A 25,860-nucleotide genomic window follows, 5' to 3' on the forward strand; every position below is an offset into this window, starting at 1 on the left:
TCCTGGCTCTATCATTCCCCTGGTGATGGGCTCTGCTGTGGTATCAACTGGGCTTAGAGCCTGAGGTCTCCAGCAGGCCCCTGGGCCAAGCAGCATCTTGGGGGAGTCGGGCTGGAAATGAGGTTGCTGAGGTGGCCTCTGGGAGCCTCCCAGTGCCAGGGGCTAGTGGAGCAGGGCTGTGGGACACAGGGCTCTGGTTCAGGATGGGTTAGGTTGGGAGCAGGGGTGGTCCTGGTCCCAACAAGGCACAAGCTGATAAAACCACTGCCCACTATTACATTGAGCAGTTCAGTATGGGCCTGGGTTTCATGGCAAATTGGTGCTAGTGACACCCCTGGAACTCTAACCTCATTAAAGGGACAGAAAGTTAAAACTCTGAACTAACATAAGTCAGGCTTTCATTTTAACCAGTGCACCTTAACGTTCCCTTTCGCTTTAGAGCCAGGGTAGGGAGAACCTGCTAAAAATTAACTGTGCTTTTTGGGGCGGAGAGGGAGAGAGTAACTGAAGAAAGCTTCAGGGGCTGGAGTCTGACCCTGGTTCCTTAAGGGGACAGAAAAGAGACAATGCAGCTTTACTTGCAACCTCACTGCTGGAGAACCATGGGCACAGCCCACCGTAGACCTGCTGAGACCTGGCAAACTCATGCCAGCATTTACCTGCCCCACTGCACATGGGCTCCCAGCATTATTGCAAAAGGCACAGTCAGGGCCTGCTCAGCCTGACTCTGCCATAGGCGGGAAGGATACAGGGGGAGCACAGAAACCTGCACCTCCCATTCCAGATCAGGAGTTAGCTGAAGCTGGTGGAGTGACATCACCTGGTTCATTTTGCCTGGCCTGGCCAGGACAAGAGTGTCAAGGTGGGACTCAGCTTGGGGGCAGCTAGGATCATAAAACTGCTTCCACTGAGCGATCACAGCCCCGCTAGCGATCTCAGCGGACACTTCCTCCCCGTGGTACCTTTAACACACTGGCAGAGCTGGGGGCCTGGCTGGCTTGAACGGCTCATCTCAAAGTTTCAGGGTCTGGTGCCTGTAAACATGGGAGGGAGGGAGAGCCCCCCCCCTTCCTGAGTGAGGCACAGGCACAGCTGGCTGGAGGGCAAAGCCAGCTGCAGGCAGTGTTAACACCTTCCGGCCACCCATAGTCTGCTTGGCCACGCTCCCATTAGCATTTCACCCACTGACCGACCCAGCTGGCAGAGAGGGGAAGGGGAGGGTGGCCCTGGGAAGCTGGTGGGGATGCAGAGCCCTGGGCTGTGCAATGCACCCAGGCTCAGAAGCTACAAAACATGCATGGCCCCAGCTGTATCATCCTGTGACTACCAGGAGCCCTGAGCACAGGCCTGTGAGCCCAGACAATCCAGCAGAGCCTCATCTGTCTTCACCTTATGCTGACTTTCAAACAATGTTATGAACAGGCTGAACTGGACTTTTGTTAGTTTGGACAAGTGGATGCCAGCCTCTGCCAGCGCTCCAGCTAGGAGCAGGGCTTGGACGCGCTGTCAGCCTTGAGTGCTTGAGGTTCTTGAAGGCAAGATGCTGCTAGGCTAAACTCAGCTCCTAGCAGGGCCAGCACTTCAGGCTGGCTGTGAGATGGCGGCGTTCCTTTGGGTTACGGAGCTTTGCAAAGGCAAGTTCTCCCTGTTTTATACGTGGGGCAGAACAGGGACACAGCTAGGAATGGAGCCCAGGTGTCTCACTTGAGATACAGCCACCCCATCACTTCTGCCCCCAGCAGCCAGTACTGGCAGGAGAGCAGGGCTGGAGCTGCTGCCATAGGGCTAGGAAACACAGAACTGAACAGCTCCGGTCCCCAGCTGGGAGACAGTCAGGGATACAGGGCTGGAACCACCGAGGGAGGAAGGAAAGACTCAGCTTCAGGCATGAGGAAGTCCCTCCAAGAGTGTGCTGAGAGGGGCCTCTGAGGAAGTGGGAGAGCTCTGGGGCAGGGACGCCCTCTGTTCACTAGTCAGAATTCCTCCCAACAGCCAGTGCCTGGGCATGGAGGCTCCAGGCAACAGAGGAACAATCCAGGGTCTGTCTGTCTGTCTGACACACACACACAATTCCGCAGGACACCAGGGACTGGAGGTTGTTTCTAAAGAGCTTTATTGAGGCCAAGGCCCTTGGCCCAGCCCCCTTCTAAAACCACTGTACAAAGCTTGGCTGCTTAGCCACAGGCATCAGCATCTAAAAAACACAGGCTCAGTGAGATGAGGAGTCTCCTGCGCACGCCACGTGCTGTCCTCGCCGGTGCTACCGGCCCCAGCAGCAGTGAGGAATGGGGCAGCTCAGAACTGCAGGGGAGGTTATGATTTAAACAGGCCAGGTCGCCCCACAGGCCCCACTACACTGGGGGAAGGGCCCAGTGCTGCCCCCACACTCACGCGGACACATTAAAAGAAATGCCAGAGCTGTACACGCTGTTCCCTTGGAACCACTGGGGATGCCTCAGCTGTGCCCAGATCTCCGCTACCGGGCGGGGAGGCCCAGGCCAGCTTTGGCTAAGGCCCGTCTCAGTCCGAGTCGCTGTCACTCTCTGCCTCCTTCACATCCACGCTGAATTTATACTCCTGATCACAGCCCATGTAGGCATCGCTCATGAAGTAGAGGGTGTAGTTGTGGGCGCCTGTGGCTGGGGCCACAAAATCCAGTTTCACCTAAACAAACAAAGGTGTTTGTGAGCTGGTGGCTGGGCAGAGGGGCTAGCGCTGGGCAGGGGAGGGGGCTTCCCAGGGGCTCAGATCTTGTCGCTAGCGTACGGGAAGACGTGCCCTGCCCCTGTGGGTCAGAATCCGCACTCCCTGTGAGCTAGGCATTAGCCCCAGGTGAAATGGGGAAACTGAGGTGGGCGGGTTGCGACTTGTCCAAGGTCACACTGAGGTAGTGGCATAACCAAGACACCCTTGTTCTCAGGTCATGCCTCCCCGGCCATGGCTACACTGCTATTGATACGCATGCGAGGCTGCGTGTATAAGTCGCAATTCCCAGCCCTCGCTCACAGGGCTGCGTCGGGCGCTAAGCCAGGCGTCCTCCGAGCGCGCTACAGCTGGGGGCAGGACAGCCCTTCTCAGGGGCACTGAAAAGACAGTGGAATGTCACAGGCTGGTTTCATCTAGCACCCACCCACTGCCAGGGACCCTGCTGGCAGGCAGCCCGGAAGTGCCAATGCCCCCGCAGCAGGGCTGCACGAAGTCCCCCTCCCTCCACACCACAGCTCACCTTGGCCTTCTGCTGCAGGGTCAGCCTCTTGATGGAGATGAGGCTGTTGGATTTGGAGTCTCCGATCACCACCCACCAGCCCTCCTCACGTTTCTGCAGAGGAAACAACCAGCGGTTAACAGTCCCTGCCTGCAAGGGAGGGAGGAGCTCCCCTAGCTACGTTCCACCTCCCCTCCCTGCAGTTACAACCAGGCTAGCCAGCGAGGAGCCTAGAGACAGTCATCCTGCTCGAGGGCCCAGTGCCCGGCGGCACTACGGCTCCCCCAGCACGCCAGCCAGCGGGGGCTTCCCGTGCTGGCTCAGGAACCCCAGCCAGACCCCCGTTCCAAGGGGTCTGTGGGGAACCTCGGCTGCCCCAGCCCCATTCTAGCTGTCGGGTGGCTCAGCCGGTCACAGCCACGAAGGCAGCAGTTCCCTCTGCAAGCACGCCAACATACCTGGGGGAAGAGGGGAGCAATGACAGGTCCCGTGACCTCCTCCTCTCGCTCCAGCTGCACCAGCACCACCACCGGCCCTCCGCTGTAGACAGAAACAAGAGGTAAGCAAGGTCTCGCTGCCTCCCCAGCGCCTGGATTCGGCACCCAGGGATGCCAATGGCTCTGCCTATCCCTTCCCCGACACTCGCTGCAGGCAGCTCCCAGCTCACCTGCGGATACTCTCCTTCTCCACCACCTCGTAGGAGAGCTCGATGTTAGGGTATCGGTTGCAGAAACGGGCCACGTCAGCGATCTGGGCGTCGGAGAGCTGCAGCAGGCCGTTGCGGTCCTCGTCCTCCATCTCCATGATGTCAAACACGCTCTCTACCCCCTGCAACGAAGCGCACACAGTGCCGGCACTGAGCAAACCCTCGGGCTTTAGAACACCCCCTGCGCTGCCTGCAGTGCCAAGAACACAGCCTGCGCCAACTCCCTACACCGGGCAGAGAGCCAGCACCAGGCTTCAACTGCAGCCTTTGGCACCAGCACCAAGAGCCTGGTGCTCTCCACCCTGAAAGGCCAGGGCTGGAGCAACAGGGGACGGGGTTACCCACGTATCGGCTGAAAGGCAGCTGGTGCGGCAAAAACATTTAACCCATTTCGCAAAACCAAGGGCAGGCGTCTGCATCTAGCCGGGCTCTGGGGCGCCCCCACCCGGAACTCCCCAGTTCCCCTCCCCTGCTCTCACCTTGTCCGTGCAGCGCTTGATGTGCTCCAAAGTGAAGTGAGGCAGCTGCTTCAGGTATGAGTCCTTCGACCACATGGCCTGGGTAACCATCTGGGCCAGCTCCATGGCCGCCAGGGCCGGGCTGAGCCAGCCGTTGCTGGACAGAACGTCCACGCAGGCCTGGATCAAGCGAATCGCCTGGGCAGGGAGAGAGTTGTCATGCCGGGGAATGGCGAGGAGTGCAGTACAGGGACACAGACATCAACTAGCTCAACCCCCAGCCCCTCCGCACATGCCAGCCACACCCCCAGGAGAGGAAACTCCTCCCCCTGCCCCCAGGAAGGCAGGTAGTTATGAGCCTGACCACTCAACTCAGTTCTCAGCTCTGAAAGAGCCCCACTGAGCACCCACCCCACCTCAAGCACTGTGGACACCGCCTCCCCCCACACCTTGCTGAGGATCTCCTCCGTGTCGGACTGCAGCTCAGCGCTCAGCTGCATGCGGGACAGGTGAGCCTGCAGCAGCAGGTTGGTCTTGACGTGGGGGTCGTTGAACTTGGGGTTATTCAGTTTATGAGGGACTTTCTGCGCCAGCTGGGAAGAGAGAGAGAGAGAGAGAAGCCAAGTTGGCTCTTTGGCCATTTGAAGCAGAGAGCCTGGCACGGCCAACCAGAGTCTATATCCATCATCCATCCCGTGCTGTAACAACTAGATCCAGCTTCCCTCGGTGCCTTTGCTAGGCTGTATCCTACTGCCAAGCAGGCTACATAACTCACTGCACCTCACCCAGAGGAACAGGTCCCCAGAGACTCTCCTGACTACCCCAGTACCACAGCACCGCCAGATAACAGGGTCCTCATCAATGTGGACAGCTGCCCCTGCACGGTCTGGGACAACCCGTTCGTTCAAGCGTCTGAGCAGCTCGTCACTGATCTAGGTTAGACCTAGAATCGAGGCTGCTGGGCATGGAGCCCGGCACTCACTTGCCGCAGGAGGTTATCCTCGTGGTGCCTGATGGGGATGTTCTCGTACTCAGCAGCGTTGGAGATGATTTCAATCAGCCCTCGCACCTTGGTCTTGGCATTCAGAGACATGCTGAAGAGCTCTAGGGAAGCCGAGGCAGAGAGATGGGTCAGGGGGAGCCTGGCAGCGGCAGGTGACCCCAGTGTCTGGGAACAGATCCATCTGCTGCTGGGCTGGCTTAGAGGCACAGAATCAAGTGTCCCAGGAACAGATCTTTCTATCCAGCATCAGCGAGAGCGCAGCCCCCCGAGCTGTGACCCCCGCCCACCAGGATGGGCGCATTGCAGGGCTGACAGGCCAACACCCCCCCGCCCCCACTGGAGGAGGTGAGACGCTCACTGCTCTCCCTTCCAGGCCAGGAGCAGCAATATGCGCTGCCTTGCTGCCCTCCCGGGGGGGGGAGGGGGGTGTCCCTTACCAATCGTGGTGTAGTTAATGTAGTAATAGGCTGCGATCATCCCTAGGTTGAGGGGCGCCACGTCCATCTCGTCCTCGATGCTGATGCACTTGGACTGTTCCAGGTCACTGAGGGTCTGCTCCACCAGCTCGGACAGGTGGTCGGACAGGTGTCTGTGAGACACCCCTGCAAACACAAGAGGCAGATCAGACAAGGCAGCATAGCAGAGGGGCTTTGCAATGCTGCCCTGTCACCAGTGCCTAAGCCAGCCAGAGAGAACGGGTTAGTGCTAAAAATGCCAGCCCCATCCCAACACCGACAGCTTCCTCCGTCTCGCACGGCTCACCTTGCAGGTTGTAGTAGTTGGGGTTCTGGGTCATCCTGCGGTACAGGAAGGTCCAGGTGAGGTAGTCCACAGCATCCTGCTTGTTCTCGATGGTCTTGGTGACAATCTCAGCATTGAAGTGGTCATGCATGCAGTGATCCAGGTGCGACTCCACCGGGAGGGGCTCGTACAGGAACTTCTTGAAGAAATCCTGCAGCGGGGAGAATGGAACCAGACAAAGGAGGCGTGAAACTCAGGAGAAAGTCTTCCACTTTGGACGGATTCACCCCCACCCAAGAGCATCCCTCTTCAGTGGCACACTGGAGCAGCACAGCCATCCAGGTCCTGGAGAGCTCCAGGAGCTCGCGCGTGGAGTCAGAGGAGGAGCTGCAGACCATGCACCAGCCCAGGAAACAAGTCCGAAGGGGTGGAAGTGTTCGGAATGCGGGGGTCAGTGCCCTCTGGGGAATGACTCTCCCTCTCCAGTGGGACCATGGTGCAGACAGTGCACCCGTCCTAAGCCAGGCTGCAGCACTGTGCACTGCCCCTCGCCCCCAGAAATGACAGCAGAGGTCTGGTTTGTAAAGTGCCGGGGAGCAGAGGTGCTATAGCAGGGCATGGGGTTTTGCCCACTGCAGCATTTGAGCCAAGTTAGTTTGTTTCCAGGACGGAGGCGTGGGCCAATCTGACCAGAGCTGGGATAGAGAATCCGTGCCCTAGCCGGGAGGTACAACACACACATGCCCCTTGCTTCACTCACCTTCTTGGATCCCTGACACATAATAACACAGCGCCCCTCGTCATCCTGCAGGGGGCGATTGGCATGGCCCACCATCTGCAGCACATCATAGATGGGGTAATCCACATACCTGAGACAAAGGAGAGAGTGTCCCATCGCTGGCAGTGTCTGACATACCCCTGATGGCCAGAGAGGGGCGGGGCACCTCAGGACAATCCCCTCATTCACCAGCCACTCCCTCCTCCACCCGCCTACTGTAGGCACCTCCTCCGTGTGCTCAGGGATACTCACGCATGAATCTTGCCATTATAGTACTGAGTGTCCATGATGATCACCAGGTGAGCGGCTACGTTCATGCCCCAGCACAGGCTCCGAGAGGCCACCACCACCTGGACAGCGCCTAAGGGTGAGCAAGGAGCAGTCAGCCAGAAAGCTGCTGGATGTTTCACAAGCAAACCTTGGGCAGGGGGAAGCAAGCTGACGCTGTGGCAGTGCATGAACACCCATTTGGGAACGGGGGTAGGGACCTGACATGGGCCCTTGGCTCTCAGGCCCAGGACCAACCTGTGCACTGAGCAGCAGCCCCTCACTGTCCCCTGCAAGCAGCGTGAGCTTTCCTGCGGCAGTGCTGGGGTTTGGGGGTAAAGCCCTCACTGGCCAATGGGTCACGAAGAGGAGACGGAGGGATCCAGCGAGTGAGCACAGGGCTGGGAGTCCAGACTCCCAGGGATCTCTCCATAGCTCTGCCACTGTGGCTTTTGCAGGCCACCACCTCCAGGGTGGGGCTGACAGCACCGTGTGGCGGCTCGCGCCCCCACTCGCTCCCTTTACCAGAGCCGAACAGCTGCTCCACCACGCGCCGTTCCATGGCTGTCAGCCCCTCGTGCAGGTAGCCAACGCCGTTGAGCAGCGTCTCCTTGAGGGTGCCGTCGCTCAGCTTGTCCAGGTACGGCCCCAAGTCCTTCTCTGTGCAGTGCAGGAACCTGCGGGGAGGAGCTGTCAGGGCCCAGCCAAGAGCCCCACCCGCCCCGAAGCAGCGCTCACACGCAGGCACCACGTCCTCACGCCCCTTCAGTGGGATTGACTGGCTAGAGCAGGCAGCAGGGCCATTCCCAGCTCTCGCAGCTGCAGCCTTTAGAGCAGGGGACCAGGAGCCCGACACCTGGGTTCAGGTGCTGGCTCAGCTGCTGACTACGGCCCCGCCTTACGTCATTTCACCTGTATGCCTTCATTTCCCTGTCAATATAGGGGGTTAATGTAACACGCCCACCTCACAGGGTCTGTGCCTAGCTCCACGCCGCCTGGGGGCGTTAGATGAGACCCACACGGGTCACTTAACCCAGCCTGAAAGGCAGCCACCTCTGGGATGGAACGCAGCGGCTTTTTAACAGCACACAGGAGTCTGGCACAGAGAGGGAAGGTGAAGTTCTGTGGCTCAACATGCAGGTGGGGGCCAGGGAGACTGTGGCTCTAAGAGGAATCGTCAGGCCAGAGGGACTGACTACAGGGTGGATCACAAGCATGTTCAGAGACCACAAGTGATCAAGACACGTTCCCCTCGCTCCCATGGGCCTCTCCACTGGAAAGAGTCAGAAGAAACAAGGGAGAAAACCCCGAATGCCCACCCAGTCCTCCTCCCCCGACCTCCCCAGCCACAGTACCTCTGCCTCTGCACATCGGAGGCACAGGTGGTGAGGATGTCTATGGCTGTGAGGCGCGTCTGCTTGCGGGACGGGACAAAGACGATGACCGGCTTTTTGGGGGAGTGCTTCATGATGGCATGATAGACAGGCTTGGCCATGGACAGCAGGCGGGTCTGCGTGTGGCTGATGTTGAAGCCCTGAGTAGAAGAGAGGAGCCGGCAGTGAATGGTGAAGCCCCCGACCGAAGCCCTGGGGTGGAGGTCTCCTCCCGGGTTCCTACCTGAATGTGCAGCTCCAAGGGCACGGGGCGCACGTTGGGGTGGAAGTTGAAGGTCGACGTGGCGCTGCAGCCCAGCCAGTGAGCGACATCCTTAGCGTTGGACAGCGAGGAGCTGAGGGCCACGATGCGGATGGGCCGCTCGATCTGGGAGGAGATGTAGCGCATCCGGGAACAGATCACCTCCAGCACGGGCTGCGGATGGACACATGGGCAGGTTATAGCAGGGGGTGGGGGGTGCCCGTCAGCCTGAGCCCTCTCCCCAGCCCCTGCACCAAGCAGCCACTCAGCGATGACCATCAGTGCTGCAGAAGGGCTGTCCCGGGCTCCCATGGCCTCTGTGGAGATCCCCAGCTCCGAGCCAGCTGCAGGACTTACCCCTTCCTCCTCACCTCCACTGGCCTTTCAGACCCAAGCTCGCCCCCCGCTTAACCCTGTAGCTGCTGGCCTTTAAGTGCCAGGGGTCCGCTCCCAGCAGGACTTCGCTCCGGGGGAAGCCCTGGAACAGCTTTTTGCCCCGGTACATCATGCAGCAGGGATGAGATTAGCCACCCTGGTGGTCTAGCTCCCCCGACCCCTTTCTCTGGGCACCACTCCGGGCTGAGATACGGGGCAGCCCAGAGAAAGGAGCCAGTGGGCCTCCCCCGGCGCACCCAGGCAGCCCGGCCCCCTCGGCCTCCTACCCCATTCTCGCCCCCGATGAGGTGCACTTCGTCCACGATGAAGAGGTTGACGTTCTGGACGTTCTTGCGCTGCTTCCAGCGCCGGGACAGGATGTCCCACTTCTCGGGGGTGCTGATGATGATGTTACCCTTGCCCAGCAGCTTGAGATCCGTGCTGGTCTCCCCCGTCAGCAGGACCACTTTCTTACCGAGCCGATCCTGGAACTTCTCGTACCAGTCGAGGAAGACCTGCCAGGGCACAGCAGGCATGGCCGTTAGCCCGGGGCCAGAGCCCTTGGCTGGGATCGCCCCGGAGTTTCCTTGTACTCCCTTGGGGTCACAGGAACATTTGGAGGGAGAGAAGGGGCAGGACAGCAGAGTACAAGCAGGGGAGCAGAGAGACAGAAGCCCCCACACCTTCTCCTGGGGAGCTGGGAGTTGGCCCAGCACATGGGCCAGGGGAGGAATCGAACCCACGCCCAGGAGACAGGGCCGTGGGGACTCACCTGCTCAGCAAGGGCCTCCATGGGGGTGATATAGACACAGCGCCCCTCCGAGTTCTGCAGCAGCATCCTCAGGATGGCAAACTCGGCACAGATGGTCTTGCCGCTCCCCGTGGGGGCGCCCACGAACACATTGTCGTCGCTGTTATAGACGGTGTTAAACACTGGGGAGAGACAGAGCCCTGGGTTACCCCAGGGAGCCCAACTGCCGCAGCACCACTGAGCCACGCTGCCCGGAGGAGGTTTGGAGATTTCAGCCCAGAGAGGCTAGGACAAGGTTCCCATTTCCCTGGCCTCCTTGCTGGCAGGCCAGAGCCCTCGCGGACAGACTGGCCCCATCACCCCAGAGGAGGCCCCGCCAGGCCAAGGCGCACTAGCAGGGCAGTACCATAGACACCTAACAGGAATTCCTCACAGGAGGAGCATTACAGCGCAGACTCTTTCCAGGCTGACTTGGCAAGCACTGGGCAGCATTTTAACATCAGAACACAGGCTCTCTCCTAAACAGGCCAGCACTAGTTGCTTCAGAGGAAGGTGCAAGGATCTCCGCCACCAGGCAGATGTGGGGTAATCTGCCCCCATGGGTGTCTTATGGAATGAAGAAAGGTAACCAGTGGTGTCCCCCAGGAGTCTGTTCTGGGACCAGTCCTAGACAACATATTCATAAATGATCTGGAAAAGGGGGGAAACAGTGAGGTGGCAAAATTTGCAGATGATACAAAACTGCTCAAGATAGTTAAGTCTCAAGCAGACTGTGAAGAGCTACAAAAGGATCTCTCAAAACTGGGTGACCGGGCAACAAAATGGCAGATGAAATTTAATGTGGATAAATGCAAAGTGATGCACATCGGAAAACATAATCCAAACTATACATATAAAACGATGGGGTCTACATTAGCTGTTACCACTCAGGAAAGATCTTGGAGTCACTGTGGATAGTTCTCTGAAAACATCCACTCAATGTGCCACAGCAGTCAAAAAAGCAAACAGAATGCTGGGAATCATTAAGAAAGGGATAGATAATAGGACAGAAAATATATTGCCTCTATGTAAATCCAGGGTACACCCACACCTTGAATACTGCATGCAGATGTGGTCGCCCCATCTCCAAAAAGATATATTGGAATTGGAAAAGGTTCAGAAAAGGGCAACAAAAATGCTTAGGGGTATGGAACAGCTTCTGTATGAGGAGAGATTAATAAGACTGGGAATTTTCAGCTTGGAAAAGAGACGGCTAAGGGGGGATATGATAGAGGTCTATACAATCATGACTGGTGTAGAGAAAGTAGATAAGGACGTGTTGTTACTCCTCCTCATAACACAAGAACTAGGGGTCACCAAATAAAATTAATAGACAGCAGATTTAAAACAAATAAAAGGAAGTTGTTCTTTACACAGCGCACAGTTAACCTGTGGAACTCCTTACCAGAGGATATTGTGAAGGCCAAGACCATAACAGGGTTAAAAAAGAACTAGATAAGTTCATGGAGGATAGGTCCATCAATGGCTATTAGCAGGATACTGGGCTAGATGGACCTTTGGTCTCACTCAGTATGACCGTTCTCATGTTCTTAATCCCACCCCCAGTAGTTAGAGGCTGGTGAAGTCCTGAAACAATCCCTTCCGCTCCTGCCAGGAGTATTAGCTACTTAGCTCCGGACACTCCTGTTACCCAAGTGCAGCGTTTGGGACGTGAAAATGTGGGTAGGGCAAAGTACATGGAGCTGGGCCACCTGCTTCTCAGCAGCCCCGAGCTCATGTCGGACTCCGCTGCAGGGAGCAGCTTTGGGTGGGAGCTGGGCTAGTACCCACCTTGGGTCTGGATGGGGTTGAAGAAGGGGAACTTGTCCTGGTAGAGGCTCTCAAAGGCACTGTTACGCAGAGCGGATACAGGCAGCGGCTGCAGGTCCAAGAGTTCTGTGGGCGGGGGGTATTTCTCGGGGAGGATCAGGTGCCTGAAGGACACGGGCAGCTGCGTCTCACAGGCTGGAAACGAAAGAGAATCGGAACAGTTTGTGCAGCGAATCAGCCACAGCTGTGTCAGACATACCAGAGAGTCTGAGCACCCAGGGGTGTGGGGCCAGGGACTGCCTGGGATCATTGCAGCAATGAGAGATCCTCAGCAAGTGCCTTGCTAGCATGGGGAAATACCAGCTCCCAGCACTGAACTTCTCCCACAAAGCAAATACTTCCACTTCTGGGAGGGCTGATCACCAGCCCATTCTTCCCCTGTCCTCCCACGCCAAGCCATCCTTTGCTACCGACTGATCTCAGCTGCCACTCCCCACTAGCAATTCATCATCACTCCCAACCTGGGCCTGACACTCTCCTCCCACAATGCACAGCGGCAGGTCTCCCCAGCCAGTGACTGAGGCAGGTACCTGTGCTCTGTCCCAAGGGCAAGAGTCAGCGCTGGTGTCCCACCCGTTCCACGTGCAGTTCAGTGGGCCTCGGGAAGGTTCAAATTCCCTTATAAAAAGATCCTTCCAGAGGCCACCTGCCCCCACTGCTTGGCTGGCAAAGCATTTCCCCCACTACAGCCCCTGCAATACAGCACAAAGACGTTGCAGCCCAGCGGGCAGGTGGAGACTCACAGAGCCAGCGGTCTGAGACCACCCGGATGAAGTACTGCGGAGGCAGCGGCTCGAACACGGGCACGAAGAAGGTGATGAGATGCTCGTCCTGGGCGTACTTGGCTTTCAGCAGGAAGTACTCGTGGTGCAGAATCACTTCACTGTCCACATCCTCCACCAGGATCCAGAAGGCTTCCGACGAGCCGTGCACCTGGGCGTGACAGCAGCGAGCTTAGCAGCACAGCACCCAGAGCTCTCCCATTCTGACCCGCCCTGCACTGGGGCTGCCAGCCACAGACAAGCTTGGCCACACAAGCCCATGGCTAGAGCTCTTCCAGAGCAACACTGCTCCCCAGGCGCCATCCCACTGCACAGCTGGATTTTCACACATTCCCAGGCCAGAACGGACCATTGTGCTCCACCAGTTTGAGCTCCTGGATAGCACAGGCCAGAGACCGGCCCCACAATTCCCAGAGCAGAGGCGTATTAAGTCTTCCTTCCCCATGTAGGGACTTATCGGCTTAAGTCACCCCTTAACCTTCTCTCAAGCTAAATGGATGGACAGACTCAAGCAGCTCACAATATGGCAGGTTTTCCAATCTGCCATCAAGCTGCTGCCCTCCCCCATGACCTGGTCAGCCAGGACTGCGTGTCTCCGGGGGCGCCTCTCACCTTCTCATCCCACTGGAAGTCAGGGGTGATTGTCAGCTCCACTTTCAGGGTGGACCTGGTGATGGGCTGGAGATGGACCGACAGCTCCAGCTTTGGGAACAGATGAACGTACTTGTGGATCGTCTTGCCCATCTTGGGCATCCGAATGAGCTCCCCTGTAACGTGGGACAGAAATGTTATGGGCGGCACTGGGGAGAGAGACTGGGCAAGCGGATGGACCCACACGCTCAGTGCTTCTCCAACTCAATGGCATTCTGAAGGAGAAGCGGCTGTTTCCTATCTGGAGCATTGTGATCTGAGGGCATCCGTTCCCACAGCACTGCTCTCAGGCCAAACCCATTCCCTGGACGTTATCTGTATTGTGGTAGCACCAACGGGCCCTCATCCAGCCCCTGTACAAACAAAAGGCTGTTCGGTGCCCTGAGGTGTTTTACAGTCGATGAACAAGATCCAGCAATAGGTGCATCCATCTGGTCCCAGGGAAAAGCTAAGGCCTGGCAATGACCGAACAGAGACAGAACCCAGGGGTAGGTTATAGAAGAAAGAAGGCCTGAGACATAAGGCCTTGTATCAAAGGCCTAGGCTAAAGTAGGGGTCAAAGCTTTGCTGCTATAAAGCAAAGTTAAGTTGTGAGCAAGAGGCAGGCCCTGCTCACAGAATCTGGCAAGCACAAGGCTGATATTGCAGAAACACACATTCCCAGGTAGTGCTGGTACAGGAATATACACGCTAACACATTCCAAAAGGGGGGGTACCAGAACACCCCGATACTAGCACATTCCCTACAGATAATAGGAACATGCTGACCTATTTTAAAGATAAGGTCATGATGACAGCATGATGGACGAATAGCTCAGTGGTTTGAGCACTGGCCTGCTAAACCCAAGGTTGTGAGTTCAATCCTTGAGGGGGTCATTTAGGGATCTGGGGCAAAAATCTGTTTGGGGATTGGTCCTGCTTTGAGCAGGGGGTTGGACTAGATACCTCCTGAGGTCCCTTCCAACCCATATATTCTATGATAGAGATGTTCTGATTAAAGGCACAAGGCAATGGGTAGCACTCAGGTACATCGGAGGGGCAATACGGAACTTGTTTGTATCGGCGTATAAAGAGGGGTCTCACAGGGAGGGGACAGTGGAAAGTCCTGCTGCTAACTGAGCTGCGTTCACTGTCACAGGAATAACATGAACTGAGTATAAGGCACCAATACTGTGCTCCGTCGATAATAAACCTGTCCAAATTCCTTCTATATGAACTGAGTCTCTGCTTATTGGGCAGTGTGATCGGAGCCTGCTGTCTGGCCAGAGTCAACACAGCACACAGAGAGAACACACACGCAGCCAACATTTGACTATACTGGTGACCCCCCCGGCCACTGACTGCTGATGTGAGAAGTAAGCGAGCTGCCCTCAGTCAAAATCCCCTGACATCCTTTGCTCTGGGAGGATATGGAGCTGACAAGCGAAAGAGCAGTGCCTCTACCCCCCTCCCGCTGCATTGCTGCAGCTAGTGCAGGGCTTCCGTGGGGGAAAAGCAAAGGCAGACGAAAGCCATGAGCGGCTCGAATGCAGGGACCACAAGTAGCCCCCCTTGGTACAGACGTCCCCCTTCCCATACCTATTTCATTGTGGTTCAGGTCATAGAGACGTTCAAATGGGAAGTTCTTCTTCTCAATTTTCTTCACCACCTCCTCAGGCAGCTTCCTGAACTGGCGCAGGGGGCACATGGACTGCCACCTATGGGGACGAGCGGGACACAGGAGTTAGCAAGGGGATATCCAGCACCATCAGGATACCCGTAGGCATGTGCCTATGTCCCCGCACCGAGAAAGCGGCCAGCCTTTTCAACTGTGCCACTACAAGCAACCATACCCACCACAGCTTGTTTCCCCCTTACGCGGGTAAGAGTCATTCCCCTGAGCCCAGAGACTGTGCTCCCCCATTCCCTACAATCACAGCCCTCTGACAGCCCTTCCATTCATGGGACATGGATTTCAGACTCCAAGAGCCCTGGGATATGACACACTAGGCAGCACCTTCTCTGGCCGAGACAAGTTCTGCAGGTGCCTCCATGCCAACTCCATAGAGTACAGCCGGCCTCCAGGAGTTAAGGTTACTCTCTCGTCCGCCATCACTCAGCTGGCCTGTAGAGAACTCACTATGGTGCCATTCAATGTTTGTGCACTCACTATCGTCCCAGTCACCACCAGCCTCTCTGGCCAGAGCACCTGGAGGAGAGGGGTGCACCCAGGGCAGATCAGACACCTGGCTTGGTTATAGGCAGTAAGCCTGCGGCACATCAGAAATCCGAGCACCACGGAGCCAGCACTTACATGCGCTTGTCAATCATCTTGCAGAGGTTCAGAGTCTTGTCAGTGAGCTGCGCCCAGCCACGGTTCAGAACAATCTCAAAGATCGCACGCATCAGCCGCCCAGCAGACTGGCAGGGACACAAGAGAGCTGTCAGAGCCCATGGAGGAATCAGTGTGCTTTAACAGCCATTGGGGGACCAGGCTATGGGGATTTCCAATTCACAACTAGCTGCCCTGTTCCTACCCCAATCGAGGAAACAGCTCCTCCTGCCCACCTACTCCACCATCCAGCCATGTGACCAGCAATCCTTGGGTCAACTACAGCCAGCGACTTGGTGTGTGTTAAGGTGACTTAATCTGTCAATATTTCAGATTCAAGATCTGTTGCAGAGCTAAGACCCGGATGTCGTCTCTCTCCAAAATAAATTAGCTTTCACCGGCAGTAGTTTTCATGTATTCATATATTAATGAGCACCTCACAGGAATTAGCCCCCGTTACAAATTCACAGCTCTATTAGTCATCAAGGCAACTAACGAACATTAACCCTCCCAACCCCCGAGGAGCAGGCATTGCAACCTGGGGCACCGAGGCAGAGAGAGGGTCACTCTGAGACAGTGGCAGATTTTCTACCCACGTGAATTCCCACTCACCTGGGTGACGTACACCATGTCTGCCATCAGAGCAAACCCTTCCAGCTTCAGCTGGGAGATGAAGGCCTGCAGGAGCACATTGATCTAAAGACAGCAAGGACAGGAGTTAGATCAAAGCCTTGATGGGGTATCAGCTAAGAGCCTCCCCTCTTTGGGGAAGAGAGGTGGGAGGGGAGGAAGAGCTCCTAGCTGGTCAGGGCTGGCACAACAGTACTGGGGGGAGAGACTGCAGTTCCTTCCCACCCCCCAGGGCAGGAAAGCAGTCCAGCCTGAAACAATAAGCCCAGTCATTCCTGAAGCATCAGGCTGTGCTTGGCTCAGAGTTTTCAAGCAACCCATGCTCCTGTCCAGGACACTGCACAAAGGGAAGGAGGGGCGGGCAACAGGCCCAAGCATTCCCTAAAGCACTGAACAGAAGCAGGGAGGGGTTCAGGGCCGCAGGGCTCTCCTCTCACGCGGAGCCAACCTTCCCAGGAGGGCAGGCAGAGGGGTGGCTCACCTTGGCACTGGGCTCCTCGATGCTCTCCTTCACTGGAATTGGGACCCGCTCCAGCAGCTTCTGGAGCTCCAGCTTCTCTTCCTGCAGGGAGACAACGGGTGGGAGGTGAAGCCAGCTTGGGGGCACTGCATACTCCCTCTGAACCAGGGGAAACAGCCTGGCAGCCCTCCAGGGGACAGGAGAGAAGATCCTGGGAGCACCTCTCCTGCCTGAGCAAGCCCCCTCCCCAACCCATCCCAGAGCCGTACCTCCCGCACAGTGATGTTCTTGAACTCGGAGGACAGGGAGAAGACCCGGAAGAGCTCGATTTCACTCAAGGTGGGCTTCAGGAGCTGGTTGTAGGTTTGCACGGTCTCATTGGTGATGTAGTAGTGGCTGGCAATGCGGCCCAGCTCAGTCACCTGGGGGAGGGAGGACGGAGTAACTCCAGTTTGCAGTGGTAGAGCACAGACCCCTCTGGCTGATCGGGGGGCTGAGCCAGGCAGAAAGGAGCCCACTGGAAGATGCAGAATGAAGCTGGCCAGCACAGAGGCTCCTGACATGCGGAGCAGAGTCACTGAGGAGCCAGGAATGGCCATGGGGAGAAGGTTCATCGTGTCAGGGACACAGTTCCCTCCCTCAGCCCCAGCTCCAAAGCAAAGGAGCCCCAGGCCACGATGGGAATTTGCTCAGCAAGGAGGCAGCAGCGTACCCGAGGATACCGACGTTTGGAGCTACTTCAACCCCCCTCTGTCTCTTCAGACCAGTGACTCCCTTGAGCTCCAGGCTGGAAGACAACAGCCACTATGCTCCCCAAACACCCCCTGTGGCTGATCTGGAGCCACCTCTAGGAGGCAGCTTGCACCCTTCTCCCCAGCCACCTGGCTTCAGTGAGTCACCCCCTGGTCCCCTGCCTCACCTGGAAGTTCCCCGTCTTCTTATCGTACTTCACAAGATTGTTCTTGTCTAGCATCAGGGCTGCAGTGTGAACCAAATCCAGCCGGCGCTGGTCCAGCAAGGGATCTCCCTTCAGGTCATCGTGAGAGAGCCCATAGAGCGATGGGGAGCGCAGCATTCGGATGTACAGGTAGGCATAGCCCATCCAGTTCACTGCATCCTACGGACAGACCCCGAGAACCAGTGACCTTTCAGCTGAGCGGGCACACCGCGGCCCCTGGAGCAGGGAGTTATGGGGACCATTGGTTCAAAGCCCAAAACCTACTACCATGTGACCCCGGCTAGATCAAGTGACTTGGGGCAGTTTTAAAGTCTGAGGCCTCATGAAACATCAGAACTAGAAATACTGAAAGTGGAGAAGAGGCTGCTCCTACCCCGGCAGACTGTCATAACTGGCCTTAACCTGCACCCGCCTGAGTACCAGCTGCTTTCCTGCACTCCTCCTGTCCTAGCTTTAGGGGCCATTATCTGCAGAACCACTAAAGAGCAAAACAAACACTCTCTATCCTCAGAGCTTGGGAACCCCACATTCAGGTGCCAGAGAGTGCTCATCTCAGACATCCAGGCCAGCAAAACCATGCTGCAATGTAAAGAGATTCCAGCCAAGAAAGCAGGGGAATATTGTGAAGACCAAGTGGAGATCCAGAAACTGACAGATCACAGATTAATGCAAATGCCTTCAGGGCTAATACATTTCTCTAAGCGCCTATCCCGGACCAGGGAGCAAAAATCATTTCACTCGCTGCCTGAGGACACTGTTCTCTTCCCAGCTCGGGCAACAACTGGAAGCCAAAGGTCATGAAACAGCCAAAATGTTTTACTTACAGACTATTTCGATTTACACAGAAACCCCAATGCTACGCTGGATTGAAAGTGTGCTCCATCGCTTTTACAATCTGCACATCTGTATCAAGTATCCCCTCCTTTTCAGTGACAGGGCTGGGTTTTCTGCTACCCCGACAGGCAGGCAGCACTAGAAGGCACGTGGAGATGCAAGATACTGCCCAGGGCAGGCCAGTGTGCTCTGTGCCTTTACGAGCAGTCTGTCCAGCAAGCCATCAGGCATGGCCACGGAAGATAGGGCAACTTTCTCTCCGCCAGACCCAGAGATCAGGTGTATTGTGAACATTTCTATACAAAGGTGCAATTGGGGGCTGGGAGGGACGACATACCCACAGTCTCACCTTTGCATTCTGGACGTTCCCCAGCACAACCTCTGCATTCAGCATATCCGGCAGTTTCGACACCATCTGACTCTCGATAGGGAGCTGCTGGTTGAGGAGGGAGAGGTAATACTGCAGTTCTCCGTGCGATGTGATGAGGATCCCCTCGCCCTTTGTGTCGTACTGGGGTCTCCCAGCACGGCCAAGCATCTAGGAAAAATAAAGGGCATAATCAGATGCAGAGAAGAGCTTTTAGTCTAGCCAACAGCAGAACACTTCCCTAACCGCTGTGCCACAAGCCAGCCAGTGCTCAGCTATCCGCTACAGAGCGGGAGGTGTTCATGGGGCTGTGGGTCATTCCTCTGTCCTTACTCCTACCAGCACACTTATTCTGTGGTCCAGCTCATCGGACAGTCAAGATAATCTAGCTGGGGGAGGCAGAGAGGGGTAGGCTATGGGGGAGGCTACATTTTAGTCACAGGTATTTTTAGTAAAAGTCATGGACAGGTCACAGGCAATAAACAAAAATTCACAACCCGAGACCTGTCCATGACTTTTCCTATATAACCCTAAAATTTTTCTTTTCTTTTTTTTGGGGGGGGGGAGAAAGGGGGGCACCTTGGGAGGATGGCCCAGGGGGTCTCGCAGGTGTGGGGTGGGGCAGGCTCCCTACCCAGCTCCTGGGGAAGCCACACTCTGACCCAAGCTCCGGTTCTGCAGCTCCCATTGGCTGGGAACCACAGGCAATGAGAGCTGCGGGGGTGATGCCTGTGGGTGGAGGCAGCACATGGAGCTAGTAGCTGAGGGAAGGGAGTTGCTGTCACCCTTCTGAGGAGATGCCCCCACCCCAGGTAAGCACCGCCCCGTACCCCAATCCCCGGGCCCCCTCACACCCAGACTCCTGCTACTGAGAGGCGGAGGGCTCCAAGACTGCCCCAGCAGCAGCCAGGGTGCCTGGCCCAGGGGCTGCCCGAGCTGCTCAGGTGACTCCCAGGCCAGGCGCACCCGAAAGTCACGGAATCCGTGACCAACACGGAGCTGTCCCTACGGGAAGTGGTGGCAGCTGTGGTGTCAAAATGCATGAAGCTGATCACATGGAGGATTCATGAGGCAGATTCCAAGAGGAGAGGGACCTGCTAGGGATAGTCAGAGCAGCTTTACTGCCAGGACTTTACCTGCAGGATGTCCAGAGCACCCAGCTCCGTCCAGCGGCCTTTCTCCGGGCTGTAAACCTGCGTCCCTTTGATGATGACCGTGTGAGCAGGAAGGTTCACACCCCAAGCCAGCGTCGCCGTGGAGACCAGAACCTGGAGCAGGAACACAGTGAGGTTAGTTAGCTCATTCCTACAGGAAACTCCACCAGAGATACTGGTTCTTGCTCCACTAGGACAAGTGTGCCTGAAAGTCTCCTTCCATGTACACAAAGCTCAGTGGAGGGCCCCAGACTGGGAGACTTGGGGCCTATTCCCAGATCTGCCACGGTCTGCCTGACCTTGGGTGAGTCATGCCTGTCTCAGTTCTGAGCAACTGAACCTGTATCCCCACTCCAAGGTCCAGCCAAGAGCACCCCCGGAGGCTTCCAGCTCCCCAGCACCGCCTTTCTGCATGGAGACCCACGTCTCCCTTCATTCTGACCAGGATATTTCCAGACTGTACAGCTCCCTGCCTCAGTGTCCCAGCAGAGATACTATCCAAGGGCACCAGATTATCTCTTCAGAGCTGGTTAACAGGTATCAGTACCATCATCAGAAGGTACCACACAGCACTTCCTTTGCACGCCTGCTTTACTCTTCAAGTAAAAAGTACTATAAAAAAAGATCAAAGAACCCACACACGGTACTAAGCTTACCAAGGTTCATCTCAACCCTCACATGAATTCTGGCAGGAGCAGTCCTTCAACGCCCACCCGAAGGATTCTTTGGGGTTACCAGTTCATCACAGCTTCAGCTCAGAACAAGCACACCCAGACAGGGTTAGTCCCCCACTTTATACCATTCTGGGGTCTGTGAGCTGGAGTTTCCAAGAGCAGGTCATTAGTAGACAATGGGGTTTCTTGAAGAATCTACGCTCCTGTCAGACTTAGCCATGCTGAGCTAACCCCCGGTGAAGACAGCACGAGGTCGATGGAACAATTCTTCTGTTGGCCTCGCTAGCCTTGAGGAGGTGGGTTAACTACTGCGATGGGAGAACCCCTCCCACAGGCGGAGGTATTGTCTACACTGAAGCGCTACAGCTGGGCCACTGGAGTGTTCCAAGTGTAGACAAGCCCTCAGTGAAATTAATTCAAGATATCGTAAGGCATGTGTTGTCAGTCTGTCACAATGTTCCCTCTTGTCTATACTGCAGTAGCACTGAGGCGCCCTAGTCATGGGCCAGGACCCCACTGTGTTGGGCACTGCCCCAACCCAGAGCAAATACACCCCTGCCCCTAAGAAGTCACAAGTCTAAGGGCAATGACCCTTTCCAGCCCTTAGTTTCTCCAGCTGTAAAACAGAACCTCAGCCTCACTGTCCTCAAAGAGCTTTACAAAGTGGGGGCAGAGGGACAAGGTTATCCTGTGCTCAACAGAACCCTGCTCTTCCCACAGCAGAACATCTTCCCTACAAGGCCACTGCATCTTTGTGGGCAGCAGGCAGGGCTGACTACCACAGCTGCATTGCGCCACAGGCAGAAACGGAGTAACAGGGCGTGAATACGCTTCAGATCAAAGTCACAGACAGGTCGCAGGCAAGCAACAAAAATCTGCCAGCTCCAGCCCCCGCCACCGTGGCTGAAGCAGAAGTAGTCACAGAGGCTCGTTAAAGTCAGGAACTAATCCTAGATGATCCTCCATGACCGTAACCACGGTGGAAGCCCACAGGCTGCTGGTGAGAGAGCCAGCTAAAGGGATATCCAAGAGCAGCGATACCCATCTCTGCTTAGAGGAAAGGCTTCCTTCCCCTATCCTAGCTATGTCCTGTTCACGGACCCATTCACTTCCTCGGTTGGAGCCTAGACCTCTGACAAGAGAGAACCCAGTCTGTGTGCCTCCAGTGTCACAGTGAGCACTAGCTTCATGAAGACTTGACAATCAACAGCCTTGCACTTCTAGTCTCCAGATGGAGCATCCCAACACATGCTGAAGCAGCAATCACCTTAAAGCATTGCTCAAGTATCTCCCAGGGACGATCCCAGCCTGATCTGAATACACATACTCCACTTGGAGCGGGGACTCACCTGAATGTGCTTGTCAGCAAACAGATCCTCCACCAGTGTTCGATCTACTCGGGTCATCCCAGCATGGTGAATAGCAAAGCCGTATGGCAACAGGTCCTTCAGCTCTAGATTCTGTAGCAGAGAGACAACTAATTACAGTCAGACTCTTCAGCGAGTGAATCCACAGGACACACTGCAGGTCAGAGGAACTCCTGGAGAGCAAACCAGGGCAGGGCGCGCCTGAGCTCCAGCGCTTGTCTCTCACGCTGCCATGAAACCAACACCCCCCAGGGAACGAGAATGCAGGTCCCACTGTTCCTACTGAGAAGATTTTGGTTTAATGCTGCGAGTAGAGACAAGAGGGAGAGAAAGCTCGGATTCCAGGGAAACGTGGCAAGCTTATCACACGTGAGCCGCAGTATTTGAACCCCCAAGTCTGTCATAACACACCAGCCAGACTACAGGCAAATACCCCAACTTCCTGCCTGCCAGTTACCTTGCACTGCTCAGCTTCTGTCCTCAGGACCTCTGTAGAGGCTGAGCCCTCGCGAAGGAAGAGGCCCAGCGTATCTTTCTCCAGACACATGTCCCTGATGGCTCGGGCCGTCTTCCCTGTCTCCTTCCTGGAGTGAACGAACACCAGCACCTGTCGAACGTACCACACAGCACTGTTATTGGGGGCACAGAGTTCTGCCCCAGCCCATTCCCTGTGCTCAGGAAAGCGAGGTGACTATGGGTCAAAAGGGTGGCCTAGAAGACACACTGGGGCAAGGTGCTGATGCAGCAGGTCTGGGCTGGAGCTGCTGGCCTGGTAATGGGAGCACCACAAGAGGAAACCGTTTAATGCTGGAAAAGGAGAGACGCTTGGCTCTGGGAGGGGCTGGAAGCTCAGTGAGCTGGCTCAGGAGGAAGCTCCAGCCAGCTCTAACCAGAGGGGTTGGGGTGAGGCACAGCCACGTGGGAAGAACCGAAGTGCTTGCGCTGGATGATCAGAAGGCAAAAGTCAGCAGGCAGAGAAACAGCAGTCTGGGGTACATGTCCCTGCCTCAGCTGCTAGTAGCCGGCACAGATCTACACTTCTATCCACAGAGACTGCAGTAGTTCTGGAGCTGGGAGCAGAGTCCACAGGACAAACGTAAATAGAAAAAGCCTCTCACCAGTGCACCATAACCAAGAGGCTTAAATGCACCAGCAACTAAAATACCAGCAGGACGTCAGGCCTACCTGGTTCTTCCCAGCATGCTCCATAATCTTCTCGTAGACAATCTCATTCATGATCTGGAAGCGCTTGATTGCTTTCTTCTCTGTGATTCCCACATAGGTCTGCTCCAGGGGCACTGGGCGAAAGCTGCAAGGAGAAGCAGGTAGCATGAACTGGCTGGAATGGCACCTCCACGTTATGGATTTCTGCCACAGATCAGATGGTTTCTATCCAAGAATCACTCTGCAGATCCCTTCGCAAGCTTTAATCCAGCCCCTCCACAGAGACTCCATGCTAAATGCCCTCCTGTTCTAGCCCAACACGAAGATTCAATGAGTCACGTTCTGGCCAAGCACTGCCTCCTTGTTTTAGTTCTACGGCAGCAGTGTTTGACTGTCACTTGATGCACGTCTTCAGATATGGATGAAACTTTGCAAGCCGACTCGGAGCCATTCAAAGCTTCCCCAGCAGATTGGGGTAGAGAATCCCTTTTCTCCCCCTCCCAGCTTATGTTCTGAACCCAGGTATGAGTATAACTAAGGTTAAGATTATGTCAAGGAGTCTGACTTCCAGAGACCTCCATGACATTTTCCACTTCAACCCTGGGGTGGTGGGGCTGGAGCTATCAGCTGGCTGGGGGACCCAGCAGCTCCCAACTGAGGGCCCTGGAACTCCAAGCCATTGCGGGCGCCTGAGAGACCCTAGAGCTGCAGCGGGAGTAGGTGCTTGATCCCTGACCACCCATTTTGTCAGTTATTTTTAGTAAAAGTCAGGGACAGGTCACAAGCTTCTGTGAATGTTTGTTGGTTGCCTGTGACCTGTCCCTTTCCTAAAAATAACTGTAACAAAATCTTAACCTTAAGTATAACTAATAGTTACACAACCTCAGGAAAATACCCATAGGGTGCATTTCAGGGGTGCGATCCTGGACCTACACATTCTAACGATCTCCCTAAGAGCCACAAGCTCGTCCCGTGGCCAGTTAAACCAGGCTGGATGCCCAATGAAACCCTGGCACCATCAGCTTAATGACAATTACATTCTAAACCACCTCCCCGTAAAGATCTCACCAAAGACCTTGGCTGCTTCCCCAGCTGGATTGTAAAAGGCCCGTCCCAACCTTTCCCACACCTGTTATCAAAGTAGAATAAGCCTTTGACGGGGTCCACTCTCAGGAATGTAGCTACATCCTCGTAGTTTGGGAGAGTGGCACTCAGGCCAACAAGCCTCACATCCTCCTGGGTCATCTCAATGTTGCGGATGGCTCTAGCCACCAAGGACTCCAGGACAGGGCCCCGGTCATCATGCAGCAGGTGGATCTCATCCTAGAGGAGAAAAAGGGTGGGAAGAGGTTGACTTCAAAGGGGAAAGGCTCGACTGACTTCTTTGCTGCATGTCTGGTTCATTCGTACTCCCTGATGGAACTGCATGGCTGGGCTTGCATAGGTTTAAAACACCCACCTATCCACCACGCCCAGATGAAGTCTCACATCAATTATGGCCTTCTCAGAAACCACAAAGACCCTGATATAACCCCTCGGGCTGAGGTACCATGAAGCAGTTCCCGAAGTGCAGACACAGCCAGCGTCGTCATCTCCCAGTGGGCTTGGGGAAGACATTACTGCTACTCACCAGGATAATGAGGCGCACCAGCTGGGTATAGGTGCGCTCCCCGCCCTTGCGGGTGATGATGTCCCACTTCTCGGGGGTGCAGACGATGATCTGGGTACCGTTGATTTCTTCCTTACACAACTGGTGGTCTCCAGTCAGCTCGGCCACATTGATGCCATAAGTTGCCAGGCGCTAGGAAAGACCAAGCACAGTGCATGTGAGGAGACCAGGAAATGAAAGGTCCTGAGCAGCATCTTTGGGAAAATCGCATGCACCATTGCATACCTCTCCCAAGACTACAAATAGGGTTTTCCGCACCGTGGAATTAAGCAAGACATGGATTCTTCCTCTTTGGTGCTGAATCACAAAGCCTGGAATGGAGGCATCAGGCCCAAGAGAACAGGGAATAAGAGGCACAACACCCTGTCCTCTCAAGGCTTGATACCTTTTAATGCTAGAGCTCAGCTGGGGCCCTTCTGAGTACTGACCTCACAGGAGCAAAGCTCCAAGTCCTTGCTCCACTCCCCCTCCCCCGCAGGTCTAGCAGGACCAGAGCAAAGTCGTTCCATTACCTTCCCAAAGCTGCCCACCATCTCCTGCACCAGAGACCGCATGGGTGCAATGTAGATGATTTTGAAGTCATCCACGTTGATGGTTCCATCCATGTTGATGTGCTTCCCGATCTCGCGTAGCATGCACATCAGAGCGACGTTGGTCTTCCCCGCACCCTGCGGCACAGAATACACCTCTGTAGTCACACCCTACACACCACTGTAATAATCTCTGCATAAAGCACGCCTTGTAAGGTATCAATTAAAAACTCATAATTTGCTGATCAGTATTGGCCTGGTAAAATGTGTGTGGCAACATGATACGTGAAGTTATGAGATTCCCCTGTATGGAGTTATTAATGCACGTTCCAAACCCCACAACACTGCCCAAAAAGACACTGGCAAACAGGTCTGTCCTAAACAAAGGAGCGTGTACTCTGCTTAATTTGCATTTAAGCAGGAAACAGTTATCAAGCAGGAAGGGAAGACAAAGGAAGTTCAAACAGTGAAAAAAAAACAGCAGGGAACTTCTCTCCACATAGACTCTTTGGATCCTGGTT

At 55.6% G+C, this 25,860-nt stretch overlaps 1 protein-coding gene across 1 annotated transcript in view; it reads right to left on the minus strand.

Annotated features, from left to right (window-relative positions):
* Positions 1-2,096: 2,096 nt before the first annotated feature.
* The window catches only part of SNRNP200 (small nuclear ribonucleoprotein U5 subunit 200), a 38,882-nt gene continuing 15,118 nt past the window's right edge, over positions 2,097-25,860 (minus strand). Inside the window, exons 13-45 of the mRNA XM_045005174.1 lie at positions 25,322-25,477; positions 24,771-24,941; positions 24,270-24,463; positions 23,162-23,285; positions 22,434-22,583; positions 21,959-22,069; positions 19,918-20,049; positions 18,764-18,952; positions 17,542-17,739; positions 16,892-17,044; positions 16,644-16,724; positions 16,145-16,228; positions 15,515-15,621; positions 14,800-14,918; positions 13,183-13,337; positions 12,532-12,721; positions 11,750-11,923; positions 9,941-10,101; positions 9,456-9,683; positions 8,776-8,967; positions 8,514-8,692; positions 7,684-7,835; positions 7,144-7,252; positions 6,874-6,982; positions 6,135-6,324; positions 5,810-5,974; positions 5,352-5,473; positions 4,819-4,962; positions 4,391-4,567; positions 3,873-4,033; positions 3,664-3,745; positions 3,227-3,319; positions 2,097-2,664 (exon numbers count right to left, since the gene is read on the minus strand). Of these exons, the coding sequence (XP_044861109.1) occupies positions 2,521-2,664; positions 3,227-3,319; positions 3,664-3,745; positions 3,873-4,033; positions 4,391-4,567; positions 4,819-4,962; positions 5,352-5,473; positions 5,810-5,974; positions 6,135-6,324; positions 6,874-6,982; positions 7,144-7,252; positions 7,684-7,835; positions 8,514-8,692; positions 8,776-8,967; positions 9,456-9,683; positions 9,941-10,101; positions 11,750-11,923; positions 12,532-12,721; positions 13,183-13,337; positions 14,800-14,918; positions 15,515-15,621; positions 16,145-16,228; positions 16,644-16,724; positions 16,892-17,044; positions 17,542-17,739; positions 18,764-18,952; positions 19,918-20,049; positions 21,959-22,069; positions 22,434-22,583; positions 23,162-23,285; positions 24,270-24,463; positions 24,771-24,941; positions 25,322-25,477 (4,896 nt within the window). The 3' untranslated portion in view covers positions 2,097-2,520. The remainder of the gene's footprint in view (positions 2,665-3,226; positions 3,320-3,663; positions 3,746-3,872; positions 4,034-4,390; positions 4,568-4,818; positions 4,963-5,351; positions 5,474-5,809; positions 5,975-6,134; positions 6,325-6,873; positions 6,983-7,143; positions 7,253-7,683; positions 7,836-8,513; positions 8,693-8,775; positions 8,968-9,455; positions 9,684-9,940; positions 10,102-11,749; positions 11,924-12,531; positions 12,722-13,182; positions 13,338-14,799; positions 14,919-15,514; positions 15,622-16,144; positions 16,229-16,643; positions 16,725-16,891; positions 17,045-17,541; positions 17,740-18,763; positions 18,953-19,917; positions 20,050-21,958; positions 22,070-22,433; positions 22,584-23,161; positions 23,286-24,269; positions 24,464-24,770; positions 24,942-25,321; positions 25,478-25,860) is intronic.

This window comes from Mauremys mutica, chromosome 2, assembly GCF_020497125.1.
Source record: "Mauremys mutica isolate MM-2020 ecotype Southern chromosome 2, ASM2049712v1, whole genome shotgun sequence".
NCBI lineage: Eukaryota > Metazoa > Chordata > Testudines > Geoemydidae > Mauremys > Mauremys mutica.